Source organism: Leptosomus discolor, chromosome 1, assembly GCF_034619465.1.
Source record: "Leptosomus discolor isolate bLepDis1 chromosome 1, bLepDis1.hap2, whole genome shotgun sequence".
Classification (NCBI taxonomy): Eukaryota; Metazoa; Chordata; class Aves; order Leptosomiformes; family Leptosomidae; genus Leptosomus; species Leptosomus discolor.
In genome coordinates this window covers 178,431,195-178,448,282 of record NC_141391.1, presented here as the reverse complement: position 1 = coordinate 178,448,282, position 17,088 = coordinate 178,431,195, and the positions used below count along the sequence as shown (strand labels likewise).

General features: G+C 42.6%; 1 protein-coding gene across 1 annotated transcript in view; it reads left to right on the top strand.

Moving 5' to 3' along the window:
* Window positions 1–1,257: 1,257 nt before the first annotated feature.
* Window positions 1,258–17,088, top strand: part of TPH2 (tryptophan hydroxylase 2) — a 49,605-nt gene continuing 33,774 nt past the window's right edge. The window contains exons 1-6 of the mRNA XM_086471716.1: window positions 1,258–1,362; window positions 4,840–4,992; window positions 7,291–7,474; window positions 7,583–7,683; window positions 10,784–10,851; window positions 16,137–16,333. Of these exons, the coding sequence (XP_086327842.1) occupies window positions 1,258–1,362; window positions 4,840–4,992; window positions 7,291–7,474; window positions 7,583–7,683; window positions 10,784–10,851; window positions 16,137–16,333 (808 nt within the window). The remainder of the gene's footprint in view (window positions 1,363–4,839; window positions 4,993–7,290; window positions 7,475–7,582; window positions 7,684–10,783; window positions 10,852–16,136; window positions 16,334–17,088) is intronic.

Sequence of the window (17,088 nt, the reverse complement as noted above, 5' to 3'; positions counted from 1 at the left end):
GACTTTGTGCCACTGACCACAACCCTCTGAGCTCTATCTTTCAGCCAATTTCCAATCCACCCCACTGGCCATTCATCTAATCGAAATAGAAATCTTTACCCTAGAGATTTAAGTATTTCAGAGAGAAGTGAGGTTGTCATATACATATAAATATAAAAACCACTCCAGGATCTGTATGGGATTGTTTTACCTTCATAGGTGATTAATTTCTTTACTGATGTTGTGGTTAGAAGAGTCTTATGATGGGAGCCTGGCCCTTACATGGTTCAGGCAGAAGCCAGAGCCATTGCTGTCTCGATCAAAAAGCTTTCTCCAGCTAAGCATTCTCTTTCAGTGGAAGTACTCTTTCCATGTTGCCAATCACCCTTCAATATAGAAGGTATGTTAAGTCTTTCATGACAAGATATAATTTCTATCCCTTAACACATCTTCTCTGAACTAGCCTGTTTTTCAAAGTGGTACTACTCTATAAAAGGGGGGGAGATGAGTTTCTACAGCAAAGAATTTCTCACATCAGCATTGCATCACAACTTTTCTGTGTAGAAACTCAGCCCCTACGTTGCTTTGGCATACCGTCCCCATGTCCCCACTGGGCCCCGTCCCGCCACCCCTGGGCCTGTTCCTCCCCAGGGCCACCCAGAGCTACCGGGGCTGAGGTGGCAGCGTGCTCCGGGGCTCTAAGCCCTGCCCTGTTGCCCGCCCTGCCCACGGTGGAGGGAGAGGGCAGGCTGCTTTGGCTTCCCGGGCTGGGTTCAAAGCGGTGTTTCCCTGCCCGAGGTAGGCGTCCGGGCCGGGTGACGGCCGCCGCCGGGCCGTGCCGGGCCGTGCCCCTCAGCGGGGCCCAGGCGGGCAGCGCTGTGAGGGGAAGGGGAAGGCGGCGCCCAAAGGCAGCCCCGGCAGCGGGCGGCAGCGCGGGGGGGGCCGTCCCGCCGCGGGGTCCTCTGGAGTTGCGGGCGGCACAGCTCCCCCGGGGCTGCCGCCTGGCCGAGGGTGGCGAGGCTGGGCAGCGCCCGGCGGCGGCGGTGGCGGCTCCGCTCCCCGTCCCGTCCCGTCCCGCCCCGGCGGCGCGGGCGGTGCGCGGCGGCGGCTGAGGTAAGCGTGGACCGTGGGCGTCTATCTGCCGGCGGCTCTCGTCACCCGGCGACGGGTCTCCCCTAATCGGGTTTCCATCAGCCTCCGCGGGGGCGTATAAAAGGAGCCGCCGCGGGGCGAGGCGGGCAGAGCGCGGCGCTGCCCCCCGCCCGCCCGGCCGGCGCCATGCAGCCCGCCATGATGATGTTCTCCAGTAAGTACTGGGCGCGGAGGGGCTTCTCGCTGGACTCGGCCCTGCCGGAGGAGCGCCCCGCCGTCGGCAGCCTCACCGTAAGTGGCGGGGCTGGGAGCGGGGCTGCTCCGCAGGGCCCGTCCCTGGCGGCGGCGGGGACCCCCGCGGGGGCGGGCGGGGGAGCCGCTGGGTCGGGGGGAGCTGCGAGGTGTGTTCAGCCTGCCCGTCTGGGGGGCCTGGTGCCGGGGAGCCGTCCCCCTTCCCCTTGACTTTAAGGTCGAATGAATAGTTTGTCAGTTGTAGGGGCCGATGAAACTAACTTTGCCGTCCAGCCGGTCCTCATTCAAAACGCTGCCTCGAAAGTGTCTTTGAGTAGTAGCAGAAGTTCCGTTAGAAATACAAGCCTTTCTGCAGAAATAAACCATATTGTTATTGGGATAATAGAAAAGCATTGGGGTCCAGTTCAGGTGGTTTTAAGTGCTTGCATTTTGAAAGACTTTGGTTAGTCCTGCAGACTCTATATATCCTCAGAATCTGCCTTTTCAAGGCACTGAGAGAACTCACAGCACAGTGCGTAAAACATCTTTGGCAACATGCAAATCACAAGCGCTTACACTGCGTTGGTGCCTGTGGCGCTTTCGTTGCCGAGCAGCTTTGGGGTTCCCCAGCTTCTGCCGACTAGCAGGGGTGCAAGAACGTGCGGGAGCGTCGCGCAGGGGATGTGCAGTTTCCCTGTTGAAAACCCTGTCAGGAGGTAGAAACAGTTCTCTGTGAGATGATGATGTCGGTGCAACAGGTGCTTGGGTGGTTTCAAGCATGGGATAAACTTCTGTATGCTTACAGGTAAATGTGTTGGAATAGGTCTCCTTTAGTAAGAGTAAAGAATGTTAATAGGTGCTAACAATATAATCTGTTCTGAATATGTGAAATATTTAGGATTGTGAAGACTTTGCCTCCTATAAAATTCTGCAACGTGTGAAGACTGAGATCACTTGAGTAGAACCAACAGAATGCACCAGTTTGTACTGGTTGTGAACTAGCCCATTGTTTTTATAGTAAAATGTGAAATATCCTTATTTGTACATGCTTTGCTTCTGTTGGAAATATTTAATTAAATAGGATAAATTTGTTTTACTGTCTTTATATCTGAGTTATTTTCTTCATTGAGTTCTGCTATAGATGACTTTTATTCCTGAGTACTTGCACTCTCTCTGGATAAGTAATTTTCATTAGGAAAATTGATCTGCTAGTCATTATTTAATTATGAAGTGTACTAATGAGCATGGCTGATAAGTTTGGAGTTCTTGCAATATCACAGCCTCTTCCACTGGGCTTATAACAAACAGGTATTCTAGTTTTCATATGCTTGAGGGTCTTTCAGTCATCACTTCGTGTACTGCTCTCTTGAGAGTATTAGGGAACCTGTGACAGTCTTAGAAGGTGCCAAGTGCTCTCATTTCCCAGAGGAATCCATTGGTGTTGAGATTCTCAGACACTCCGTTGACTACACGATCCTCAGTATGTAGCTTCCAGAAAGCAGCACACAGTGAAAAATCACGGATGCTATAAAAATAGCACCTTTGTCGCTTCATGTGGAGGTTGTGTGCTTGATGTATGTGAAAAGGACTCAGCCAAATCCCAATATTGTTGAAGTTAAAACAGAAGTGACCCTCCCCATAACTATCCCTGAGCAAACCTCTTACCGAGCAGAATCATGTAAACTCAATTACTAAAAAATAAACGTTTGAAACCTCTCATATATCATTCTACAAAAATACTCGCTTTTCCAAATTGTTTCTGTGTAGTCTAATAAATGATGAGAAAAGACCACAGAGGCTCTTTAGCATGTCCAGTGACTAGCTTAACTGTGGCTGTTTAACCTGTGCTGTTTAAAGAGTGGCTTCTGGTAAAATTATGCATTTTAACTAGTCTTTTTAATTCAGTGCATTCTTGTACCTTAAAAAAAAAATCTCAGAATATCCAGTGGGCTTGAGAGCTGTGGGCTCTGTATTCAGCACAGGGAGATATTTCAGAGTGGACTAGAATCGGGTGAAAAAACAATTTGGCATGAACCATGCGGATGCATTAAGATGGATGTGATGCAAATACCTTGTCACTGTCAATGGTATCCATTTTTAAGAAAGACATTTTATATAATCCAGTATGAAAAGGAGTCAGGCTGAAGCTTACTAATTTTCTGCTGGGTCATGAAGCGCTTGATGAAGTCTTACAAAATCTTCTAGAAGCACAGAGAGAGACCCTTTGCTGAATTCCATTGTCACAGGTCCACAGACATTATGGAAGTGACCTGTAAGGAAAAAATAAGAAAAGAGATTTAGTTTGGCTTTCATTAAGTGTTATGAGACCTGTTTAAAAATTTCATTTTTTGGGTTATTTTCTGTAAGCTGCTTCAGATTTATTAAAGGACAATTTAATCCACGTGGAATAAATGTATATGATTCCTAATTTCTATCTTCGCATTTTTTTAGTGACTATATTACGGATTATAAAAAAGCAGTTAGCATCTCACTGGAGGTTTAATTTCTCCAGGAGTCACAACCTGGGTGTTGGAAAACACAGACTGTTTTTTGAAAATGATGGTCGATCTTAAAAAAAATTGTCTATAAAGGCTGCAGTGTTGGCATCTCAACAAGATTTAAGCTGATAAAATTACATTTTTTGGAAAATGCTGGCTGAAATTCAGCTTAAAGCAGTCTTTGACCCCCAGATTTGAGAAGAATGTAGGGCTGGCCAAGGATTGTGTCGCTTTCTGTATTTTTTTGAGTTCATCAGCCAGCTCATCTTCTATGGAAGGTACAGTTTTTTACAATGAGAATGATCAGCCATTGGACTAATCTCCCCAGAGAAGTGATGGGCTCCCCAACACTAGACACTTTTAAGTGTGCTTGGCCGTCTTGTCCAGCCTGTGCTTTTGCCAAGAAAGGTTGGACCAGACAATCCTTGAGGTCCCTTCCAACCTGGTGTTCCATGATACAGTCTATGCTTGTATTTCTATCCTTGTTTGTATAATCAACAGAGGTTTTGTTTTCTCAGGAAAAATGACATTACATGGCAACTTAATTGTATTACAACAGAGAACATAAAATTTGTATTTTAAATTTGATAGTTAACACAAAAATAACAGACCAGTGTAAATTATCGTAAATTGACTGGTACAGGTTTGAATAGCATCACTGCAATTTAGCAGCAATATTCAGGTTAGAATAGCATCGCTGCAGGCTTTGCAGTAATTTAGACCATCTCCATTTGCTTCATGTTTATTAGTAATGATGGCATTGTCCTAATAATATCATCATATTGTATCCCAGATATTCATGTGCTTTTCCTTAAGCTTTTTTTTTTTTTTTTTTTATGAACTGGCCTCTTACACAATCGTCTCTAACAGCTGCCTTTGACCTGTGATTTGGTTTCAAGTAAAGGCATTGCCTTTCAAATTAAGCGTGGATGAGTTCCATTCCGCTGTTTTCTAACAAAAATGCCTCTGTGTAAAAAGACTTAATTTTGGGAGAAGTCCATTTGCTTCTAAGATGATGCTGTTCTTTATCCATTTGCAGCTAAACAGATCGAGTTCTGGGAAAAATGAGGAAAAGAAAGGGAATAAGGGAAATGGGAAAGGTGAATCTGTTTCTGAAGGTGGAAAGACAGCCGTGGTGTTTTCCTTGAAGAATGAAGTCGGTGGATTGGTGAAAGCTCTCCGACTCTTCCAGGTAAAGCTTACAAATCATTTTGCTGACCGGACTGAGGAAGGCTACTGAGGTCAGGTTGTTTGTTGGTATAAATCTAATGGACCGTGGCAGAAGGAATAGAGTGCAGTTACACTCTGCAGAATTGAATAAAAGTAACTTAAAATTTTATGGACCATTCAACAAAGCATTTTGGGCACGTGAAGCGTTTTCTGGAGTAACGTTCAACAGTGATGCTGATGTTCACACCGTTTGCTTTAGGTTTCCAACATGTGATTCTCGACACCTTAAATTAGATTTGAAGTTGTCTGTGCAGGCCACAATGAAAGGAGGCACTTTCAGAGAACAGTTCAGAATCTAAATTACATACAATCAGGTGGTGGTGGCAGCCTTGCTGTAGGACAGTGTTTGGTCATGAAGTTAAATGCGCCCTTAAGTGCTTGCAGGGTCAGGGCTTTATGTGTCTAACTGGAACGTAAATTATGAAGTATTGGTTCTCATACAGTTCCCTGCGCAATCGGTGGGTTTTGCTCAGTCTGCTGGTACTGCATGCAGTCCGCTTGCCTTATTAATAAATTGAAGAGGGCTTGGAGGCATGGCTGAGGATAATTAAAGCAAAGCAGTAGAATAGAAGTCTTAGGTTGGTCAGTCTGTGCAGCACAGTGAAGAGTAAATGAGGAGGTGTCTTGGAGCCCACCTCTAAGGCCAAACCATCAGAGGGGTGTAAGTGGGAGCACTGCGCCATACCATTCCTAACTCACCGAGCTGGCTCTGGGAGCAGATTCCCAAGGCTGATGTAGTTACTTAGATTCCCCTGCCACGGAAAAGGGGTGAGGTCGACCCGGGGGGGAAGGCTGCCAGGAAGCAGGGTGTTTGGCAGAAAGAGGCTAAGCCTAAGTGAGCTAATAGGAGTCGTAGAAGGAGTCGTGTTTTCAATGCAGCTTCTCTCCAAGGGTTAAGTGTTTAACTGCAGCTCTGGCTTAAATGCTTGAATGGCTTCATTCCTGAAATCTTGGATTTACGCATCAACTCCCACTTCTTGGGAACAGACATATAACTCACTCTGGTCTCTTAAAACATGGCTGGAAAATGTTGCAGAGATATCACCCCCATTCACGTAGTCACTTCAATTTGAGTACCACGATGGGGAGTGTGGGGTTTTGTTCTCTACTCAACCTAGCGTATGATCAGAGTGCATTTGTTACATGAATGGGTTAGCTAAGGAGATACACCGTATAAATACCTGATGGAGCATGCCAATGAAAGAACTATGTGTGTATATCCAGAGGTGTAATAGCAGGGACTGCTGGTTGGCTGTACCAGAGGGGACCTTCACCTGAAATGGACGTTTATGTAAAATACAGCAGGCAAATGGAAGTATGAGCGCGGAGCTCTCCCTATTTGGAAGTCAAAAACTGTTTTATTTGCTTCACTGAGTAAGTAACAGCTGGTTTCTGTCTGGCAAAAAAAAAAAGGAAAAATCAGGGTCAATAGAAGTATTGATTGAAAGCAGTCATCTAGTCCAACCTGCTGTTTTGGAGCCAGGCTGTCACTACATCAGGTCAGCCATAACACAGTGTGGTTGTCTGTAGTTGTATGACACCCTTGGCAGACCAGTAGTCGTGGTGGGAGAGATACCCCATAGGAAAGTTTTCGTGCTAGAAGTATTTACACAGTCATGTTTGTTGCATCATTTAATTTTGATGGCAGCATTGTAACAAAGAATAAATTGAATTAGATTTTAATTTTGTTACAATTTTGTTACTATTAACACTTTGGATTATTGATAGTTACTGTGAGAAAGATAGATGCGGACTGATACGCAGTTACTCTCACAAAAATATTCCTTATGTGTTCATAAGAGATACTGAAGTAGTACATGTTTAATAGCATCTATTTAAAGAAGCACACTCAAATGTAGTTAAATTAACATTATCATTATGCACATTGCCTAACAAAATTGCATTAGAATTTAATATTTATAGCAAAGGTACATACAAAATTGCATTAGATTTTTATTTTCTTTTTAAAAATGATAATGTTATACTGTCATTTGTAAGAGATTGTTTTAGTAGATAAAATTCAATCATTAGGTGACTTGCTTCGTTAAATATAATAGTTTTGGTTTTACTTTCAGTATACGGATTTTTTTGTCTTCAGTATTTATTAAGCATCGCTAACCAGTTGTGTAAATACAAAGTGAATCCTTTCAATGAAAACACCTTTTAATAACTGGGAAGAACTTTCCTAAGGAATATGCCATCAGTATTGCCCTTCTAGCTGGTATGTCTGTATTTCATCCATTATTTCGTCTTTCCACAGGAGAAACATGTGAGTATGGTTCATATTGAATCACGAAAATCGAAGAGAAGGAACTCGGAGGTGGAAATTTTTGTGGACTGTGACTGCAGTAAGAAGGAATTTAATGAACTAATCCAGTTGCTCAAGTTTCAAACTAATATCGTATCTCTCAATCCACCAGAAAATATCTGGACAGATGAAGAAGGCAAGGCTGCTTTTCTATCACTTGCTTTAGACACCGACAAACATTTTGCAAAGGTATCTCCATAGTCTTGCACTCCAGTACATTCAACCCACATTCTGTCTTCTACAGATCTCGACTGTGTCCCTTGGTTCCCCAGGAAGATATCTGAATTAGACAAGTGCTCACAGAGAGTTTTGATGTATGGATCTGAGCTGGATGCAGATCACCCTGTAAGTGTAACATAAAATTGTCTTGTAATTTGTTCAGGTTATTTGCCAGTCAAATAAAAAGCTTGTTGACTGCTGATTCTGAGTACTTTTTTGAACATATGGTTTTCAGAAGGTGGGGATTTAGTTCTCTTGGTAGCTTCAGTGAGTTAATTTTCCTTTTCTGAAGTAGGACACCCAAAAAGGAGGTCCTCCAGAAAACTTACTCACTGTTTTAACTGTGTTCCCTTTATTTATTTTTTAATTAACTAGCTGATAGAAAGGTTTCAAACTCAGAAGAGTTTAGATGAATGTGACCTTCAGTTTTGTCACAAGTAGCTCTTGGGTAAGAATTGATACTAACCTAGGTGTCAGAGAAGAAAGAATTATGAAGGAAGACTTGGGCACTCAGGAGGTAATTACAAAATGAAACAGAGCAACATGTTCCTCTTTGTGCATGAATGTAGCAGATGAGAAGGTGTCTCATATTGTTTCCTGGCTTTGGTGACAGAAGACAAGCCCGTGTTTCACACAAGCTGTATCTGCCATAGTGCCAAATGCTGAATGCAAAAGGCAGAAAACCGGATTTGTTGCTGTTTTATTTCTTTTGGCCGATGTCCATAAATGCTTAACCTCTGAGTCTTTAGGTGGCAGATGCTTGCAAGCATTTGTGTTGTTACAACATTTTCACTTGTTATAAATCCATGTTTCTACCTTTGGACCGCTTGGCTGAAAGATGCTGGTGGTAGTTAGTTGTATTCATTTCTAATATAGGCTGGATTAAACTGGTGTTGTAGGAAACTTGCAGCTGAAAGGAAGTAGGTAATGAACTAAGGTATCTGACCATAAGACTGTCTTGTAATAGAATCGGATTAAACTCTAGCTGTAGGTGACAGTATCCTTTGTTTTTTGTGACACACATTTTTGTTGGTATTGTCTAAGATGGTGAAATCAGCCCCAAGGAGTTTATAAGTGATTGCAGAAAGATCAGTTCTGTGTAGGGGACTTTATAGTAGTGCGTCTGTATCTGTGGTACTACAGTGCCTGTGTGGACTCCTCCCTGGTGACTGCCTGGGTTGAGGAGAGGCGGGTGCTCCTGGTGGCCCTGGGTTTAGGGCTCTACGTCGGTTTAGAAATAGCACTCAGACCACTGCCTTCCGTCCTATCTGCTCCACAGCTCCTACAGAGGCCCTGCCATGGTGGGAGCGCAGGTACAGACCCTCATGCCGGTGCACACAAGCAGAAGGACATCATCATGGTGTCCCTGGCAGCCTCACTTCCCTGTCTCTGGTGTCACCTGCCTGTGTATCAGCCACGATAATCATCATTGCCTTGCTTGGTTCCCAGCCATCCCAACCATGTGTGAGCCCTCCCCGCACTGTGGGCCCACAGTTGGGGACCGTGTTCCTGGATCCTGGTTTCTGCCATGTACTTCTCGATGAAAAACTAGGATTTACCTCACATTTTCTCAGAATGGAAAGGTCTGTTGATTACCTGCAGCCATTAACAGTAATTTGGTTCAAACAGAGGCTGTAGTGGCAGCTCATTCTAGCCTTGAGTCGATGACTGTGACGGGCCATTTGATGCTGTTTTATGTTCTGAGCTGGTGCCTTCATTAAATACTTGAGTGCTTTGCTGAAAATCTGCCTTCAGTTTTACAGACAATGAAAAAAGACATTTGCATTATATGAATATATATTTTACACTTGGGGGAACTCTTATAAACATAATTTACACACCATTTGTTAGCCTATGCAGCATGCTAGGTATTAGAGATGGGGGAAGAAACTGTAAAAACTGTGACTGGCCTTTCAAAGGCCGCTTCTGGTGCCTGTCCTGTGCCTTAGCAATGGTGTGTAAGTGCCAGAGGACCAAAGAGAGTGACCCTGTTACAGAACCAGTATAGCACCACTTCAGGAACATAGCTCTAACCCACTCCGTATTGGCTAATGGTTTGTCTTAGTTTCACTACATGTGACAGGCCTTTAAATCCACTGTGCTGTCTTCCATCACTTTTCAGCTCTTGAACAGTCTACAGCTGAGTTACTCAACTTGTATGTCAGAAGGTATTAAGCAGACAAGGAAGCTCCCCCAGATTACAGCAATCTTTTGCCAGTCGGAAAGCTTTTCTGTGTAGGAGTGGAGGCTTGAAGGTTTTCTGCAGTCCTCTGACATCTTCCCTTACTCTGCCCCCGCAGTGCAGCTTTGGTTACGGGGCAGTAAATTGCCTTCTGAGTATTCTGGAAACTCATACAAATATTTCAAATCAAACGACATTATCCTTTCATTCCCTTCAGTGATTTACGTTTCTGTATGTGAGCAGTAAGGAAAAAATGCATTTTACTTTTCAACTCTGACTAGGGGAAACTTAAATGCATTTTCTGGGCTACTAACTGAGGAACTTAGATAACTCTTTACCCTTTTTCACCTTCAAGAGGTTAGCCATTCTGCCTTGAAAACAGATATTATTTTTGTAGTCCAAAACCTGAAGTGTCTCCATCTTTTATAGATGAGTTCTTGTTTTAGTTTTGAATGGCTCGGAGGGCTGTAACTGGCTGGTGTGTATGTGTTATACAGCTCTTTTGCACTGAATATGGAAAAGGTATGAGCCTGCTGTAGCCCACGAGGTAGAGCCCTTCCTCTGTAACTCAAATTGGAGCACTGTGCATATTTGCTGCTGGAGGCTGATGATTCAGTCCCTAATGTGTTGGTTAAGATGGCAACTGCTGAAGTAGCATCTTCAAGATGAGTTGCGTATGGGTTCTTGCTCTAGTGAAGAAAGATGTATTAAGGATAGGTAAATTATTCTGCTTTGCACCTGTGTGTAGATCTCCGTTCAGATTAAGGAAAACCTGAGTGAGATAAAATCATAAGGAAAAGGGTTCCCTTTTTCCACATCTTGGATGAATGACTATGCGCAAACTTGTCTTGAAAAAACTCCTGTGGGACTTCGGAGGGGGAAAAAAGTGAAGAAATCCTTATCTTCTCTTGCAGTCCATTAGATAGCGTTAATCAAAATACAGTATAATGAGGTACTAAATAAACACTTTAATGATTTATTTTATAATTCTTACAGCTAATTTTCTGTCCTTATTGTAAATTACTCTCTTCTTCCTTGCTTAAGGGATTTAAAGACAATGTCTATCGACAGAGAAGAAAGTACTTTGTGGATGTTGCCATGAGCTATAAATAGTAAGTACTGGCATAATTCTTCCCCATGCTGCTGAGTAGTTAGAATTCATGCTCTACTTAATTCTCTAGGATGAAGTTTAATAGTAGACAAAGTCATCCTTTAAACTTTGCCTAGTTTAGTGTAGGCTATAAATGACAAACCTGGTGCTTGAAATCCTGTCACATTTTCAGTACAGATACAGGCAAGCATTTGAAAGGTAAGCAGTGTCTCTTCTGCATTTTATTCATAGCCGCTTAAACTCTTTTACAAATGCTTGCATGTCTTAATGATAAACTGATGCACTGCTGAATCCCATGTATCTAGCACCCCTGTGTAGTTGGGTGAGCTCACTAAAAATGAGATTATTATTTTCTTTTCATGTGCTTACTATACTGGACACCATAAAATGCCATTTATCGATTTTTGCCAACACAGCTCTAAATTTGTCAGGATTCAGTCAGTGGATTTCTCTGTAGTTACTGGAGCTGGTGCCTGTGCACAAATACACTGCATGTGTTTTCTCATTTTGAATCTTTTTTTTCCCCATGTCAAGCCAGTATTTTCAATTTGCTACCATCCCTGGAAGTTAGGAAACTTTCTGTGCTAACTACAAATACCTGCTGTGTTGCAATTTTCTTGTCACAGAAGCATTCAACTAATTCTAGTCATACTCTAGGTTTTATTTGCAACAGGCCTAAGCCTCATTGTCAAGGGAAAGAACACACTAATTTCATGTTCTTTTCTATTTTTCCACGCTTCTTCAGGTTTTTCATTTTTCTCTGTGGAGATTCCTACCTACGTTGTTTAAAGAGTATAAAACAATAATTTTTTCTCCCTTCATAGAAGGCATGTCCTGTCAGGAAGCAATTTGAAAATGGATTTTTGAAGGTTTTTCAGTTCTTTTTTTTTTTTTTTTTCTTTTTAATGTGAGGGTAGTGTACAGGTTGCAGAAGGCTGGAGGGACGGGACGATTAACTCTGCTTTGTGACCATATAATCCTGATTATATGTTTTCTTTACTTGTGTCCCATTCCTGTCATTAAGCTATTACCAATCTTAATAAATGTGTAAGTGCTAGTGTTGGTTCCCCTTTTTTCTGCTCGTGGTGGCATTTGTTTAGCTGGGTACTCATGGCATTTTTCCAGCACACTGAGCTGCTGCCTGCTGGGGGTGGGGTGCTGGTTGGTAGAGAAGCTTTTTAGACTGACCAGGTAAGTCCTAAGTTTAGCCGGCTTTCAAATGTAAATTGAGGCAGTTTTTTTGTTTGTTTGTTTACAGCTGATTGATCTATTATCTTTTTCTCAGTCTAATGCAGTAGAGTTAGTGCTTCTTGCCTAGCATTTATTGCAGTGTGAAATGTCAAGCAGGTACCTGTGGATGATGGTAGACTGTGTGTGCTCCTAGAGCTCTTTCAGTAAGTTGGATAGTTCTCCATTTACCCATGACGGTAGGAGTAGTACAATGCATTACACAGCTGCTATGTTGCTGGAAATATCTTCTTCCCTTCTCCCTCTCAGCTGTCTAAGTGCTGGAAAGATCATGCAGTTGGCTCACTAAGCAGTGGTTGGTCTTCTGCTACAAAGGTTTTTTTTTTCCTCCCTGAAACCGGTTGAGAAACATCTTTTCACAAAAATCACATAGAGTAATCCAGAAAAACAGATAAAGGAAAGGAAAAATCTTTTTCTTCTTTAGATTTTGAAGGCTCGAGAATAATTTCTGCAGGAACATTATAAAAATCGAACAGTCCAGACCAGAGGTTATTTGGGGGCCAGATTTTGTACTTCAGCAAAACTGCTCGGAAGTACTCCTTCATCCCACTCTTTTCAAACCTTTAAAAGATTTCAAACTCTTCCTATTATTACAAGCAAATGGAAAACAAGATGCTTCAAATATTTTTAGACAGAGACCGCAAAATGACTGGGAGGCCAGTGCCTAGGGCAGTTACCTAAGATGTGTCCAAATTCTGCTCATACTCCTCAGGTCTCCTACAGTGGTTGTCTTAACCCCAGGGATGTGCCATATCTGCTAGGCTGTTACAGTCAGTCTGTCTCCGGGTTTGCCTGTAGAGACAGCCCAAGGAGACATTTACCCTCAGCATCCGGCAGCTCAGCCTAAGCCATGCTGAGAAAAGGCAAATCAGCTCGGGGGGGGCTTCGTGCTGCTACAGCTAAGCTGTTTCTGCTACCCATGCTGGGGAGCTCAGAATTAGTATAGGTGTCTTGACACTGCATTGCAGTCTCATCACACTCTCTTCTGTGGTCTAATGACTATTTACTTATTTATACAAAAAGAATAGCTCTGTTGTAAGGACCGCTTCCCTTAGGGATAAATTCAGAGCATTATCTTGAACCTCTTGGTGTCTTCCAGGTAAGTGACCTTCCTAATCACTTACTGAGGCTTGATGTGTTTCTAATTTTCATTTTTCAGTGTAAAAAACCACCATACTTATTTCCTTAAAGAAAAAAAAATAACAAAGAGATTTGGCTGCAGAGAACTGGCTGCAAGGAATTGGCTCTGTAAGAAAATTGTTGAGCTGAAAATCCCAGATCAGCGTTTCCTTTGTGAATTGCTGCTGTTGTGTAGTGTTAGACGCTCGGCTTGGCTTGAACATAAAGAGGCCTCCATAGTGGGGAGAGAGAGAAGTGAACTTGGAGGAGCAGATATTTGCTGGTGCTGGGTCTTAAAGGGAAAGTCATGCTAATAGAACACAGCAGTGAAGATCAACTGCGTGAGATAAATGGACCAAAAAAAAAATATTCCTCCCTCCTTCACTTAGCTTCTGTCCTAAAGATAGCGAAAATGTGTTAATATTGCTAATTAGTCCTTTGAGACTGATTAGAGATTGAAAAGGTGTTGAGAAAATTAAATCTGGAGGAAAAATACAATGTTTAAGAGGGAATTCATAATATGAGTTGATAGCTCATGACTGTGGCAAAATGGAAAGACCTTAGTTTAATAAGGGGAAATAAAAATGCAGGATAGGTTAGCTTGTAGTCATCTTACTCAGCCACAAGAAAACCGGCTATGCAGGCTGGCCATTTCTGTGATTTATTGAAATGTTTGAGCGCAAGGTAGGTCTTCCTTGTTGAAATAAGAGGGTGAGAAAAATGAGATTTGCAGAGCTGAGTGAGAAAGGCATAGGTCCTTCCTCGAGTCTGGCTGCCTTGATCCTCTCAATAAAGCAGTATCGTGATCAGCTGGAAATAAGATCAGCTCTCCTAGGCTTAAATCCTATTAAGGAATTAATGTTCAGTGAACCTTACTTCAGTACTAATGAATTAATTGAAACAATAACTAAGTTATAAACCTTTTAGTGAGCAGTGACCAAGCTTCAAATCCTTGATTGTGTTCATACCTGTTAGTGACAGGCTAAATAGAAACCTGACGTTTTCCACTGGTGCACAAATTTCTTCCTCTGTGCTGGGCCAGTGCTGACCCATACTGGCAGTATCCGTAGTAGAGGTCAGGTCTAAGAAACAGGGATGAGGCTACTGCATGGTGTTCTGGCAAACCCAGGTGGATGGAGTAGCAACCTGCTTGTGTCCGTCATTTACGGGTACAATTTAGAATAGCTGTGTTATGCTTCCCATGAGCTGGCAGGGGCAGGCAGCTTAAGGCTGATAAAGTGTAAAGGTGAAGACAGATACTAGACCTGAAGGACTGACTCCCACCACAGAATGGGCACAGGCCCAGTGCAGCTTCTGTTAGTGAGAAATGCTTCACTACATGTGTTGCAATTCTTGTCATGTCTGCAGAAGAGTGGCTGAAGGGGAGATAGGAGATGTAGTGGGTGTTCAGTGAGTCCTTAATGTGGACCCATACATAGCCTTTAACTGACAGGTAACTGCCATGGATCAAAATCCTTTGATACAGTGAAAGGCAAGGGGATTAAATGGTAAGTTTTCAATAAAGGTGAGGGGACAACCACAATGAATGTAGGGCAGATAATCCTCTCTTGAGCCTGTAGGGACTGCAGAGCAGCAATTGCATGTACCAGGAGGGCTCATTCCTCGTTACCTCGTGTGGTGGAGACTGGACTATGAACCGGGCAACAACCGAGATGGAGAGCCAAGCCCCAGCACAAGCCCAGCACTGCAGTTCTCCTGCTGCACGGGGATTCCCTGTGCCTGATACGCCCGTTCAGCTGCTGTCTGTGCTACTGGGGAAGTTGCAGCACTGGACTGGGAGCGCTCATGTTGCCAGCCCTGTGGGAGAGTAGTGGAAGATAGGGTGGAGGAGGATCCTGTGAATCCCTTTGCTAATCTGTACTTTGTTACAGTGTGGGAAAAGAGGATACCTGAGGAGAAGGCAGATGGCACAGATTACATACTATAGATTGTAAACATTAAATCTGGAGAAAGACTTTGAATTTTCTAGGAGGGAATTAATGACGTGAGATGATGGCCCATGACCGTGGCATGGGAAATTCCTTACAGCTAAATACAAGGCAGTGCAAATTGGAAGGAGCCCTTCACAGTCTTCACTCTGTCAGTCAGTTTTAAATTAGCTGTAACCACTCAAGGCAAATCTTGGATGTCAGAGACAGATTAGCAGGTATCCTGGAAGGCTCCTGCTTTGCAGTTTCTGTACATCTGTGTAAGGGAGGAGGCAGAGGAATGGTGCAGAACTGAAAAAAAGGAGAGGTGTATTTAGAGGCTTAGTTTCACTGAGGCTAGGCTGTTGGCTCTGAGGTGTGACTATATGATGTAGTCCTGCATGAATTTGGGGTTCCAAACACGTCTGCACATGTAAGCAACAGTCTAAACAATAAGTATATGTATTTTTATTGGATCCACATATTTCTAAACATCTATCTAATTGGCTAATGTTCGCTTTATAAAATGCTAGATAATGATGCTATGTGGATATTATGTATTTTAAAGAATGCACAGAACATGCTATCTGCTGGTGGTCTTACTGAATCTGTAAGTTTGAATCAGGATCTTCAGCTAACCACTTGCAAAGGCTTCAGTGGCAATAAATGGTGAAGTAGTACTCTGGTATCAGAACGTGGCATGTAAGAAATCCATCTTTCTACTACGGTGTGTACAAAGATTAAGAAATAATCTCATTGCTTAATAAGAAATAAAGTCCTTAAGAAATTAATGTGATATGTACAACATAATATCAAGCAGTAATTCTAAGAAAAAAGCGTCAAGCTGTCATTTAAAAATAGTTTTCAATAGTTTTAATAGTCTCTGTCTGCCTTTGTTTAAATAATACTTTTCACAGAAATTTTGCCATCCACAATCTGTCTTGAATCTGGTTGTATTCAAATGAATTTTGTATTATCTTGTTTTTCACAGTGGTCAACCCATTCCCAGAGTGGAGTACACAGCTGAAGAAATTAAGACATGGGGGGTGGTATTTAGGGAACTCAGTAAACTCTATCCCACCCATGCTTGCCGTGAATATTTAAAAAACTTTCCTCTGCTGACCAAGTACTGTGGATACAGAGAGGATAATGTGCCTCAGTTGGAAGATGTTTCTATTTTTCTTAAAGGTAAGATTCATATTTAGTTTGTCAATAGATATGGTTTCTTGAAAACATTCTATTTTGTTAATATGAAATAGAGAGCACATTGAATGAAAAGACTCCCACCATAGTCAGTAGACTTTGGTATAGCCTGAAGTGTCATTCTGTCATTGACATTCTGCATGGCAGAGAGTTTGCTGAGTCACGACAGTTTTATCTATGTACTTGCAAGTATGAAGCTGAGAGGAATTAAACAGCTGAACATGTATCACATGAGGTTATCTTGCACAGGGAGAAAAACCCTTCAAGTGCAATGAAAAGAAAGAGCAGTTAGCTCTGCTCTTCTCATTGCCACAGGGTGGGAGTTCTGATAACCGCAGTGGGCATCCCCCAAATATCCAGGCAGGTTAAAGAGGTCATAAAATGCCGAGATAACTGAATTTAAAGAGGAGAGCAAGTTTGGCACATTGATGTACAGCCTCATGAATATGAGGATTTCCTGAGTGCTGAAGACCTCAAGAAGCCAGTGATTACATTTGCAGGTTGAAAAAATTCGATGGGACTCCATAGGTGATCTGGTACTTCTCTTTCATGTTATTTTTTTAAGGGATCAGTATATTACATGTTTAAGTTTGAAGATATCCTTATTTTTCATCTGTAATGGAAATGTGTCCCGTATGGAAGAAATGGCAGATGTGAACCTGCTGTTTTAAACTCCAGAGGCAAAGCCACCAAAGAGCTCTCATTTAAGATTTTCTCCTCAAGGGTCCTCTCAGATACAT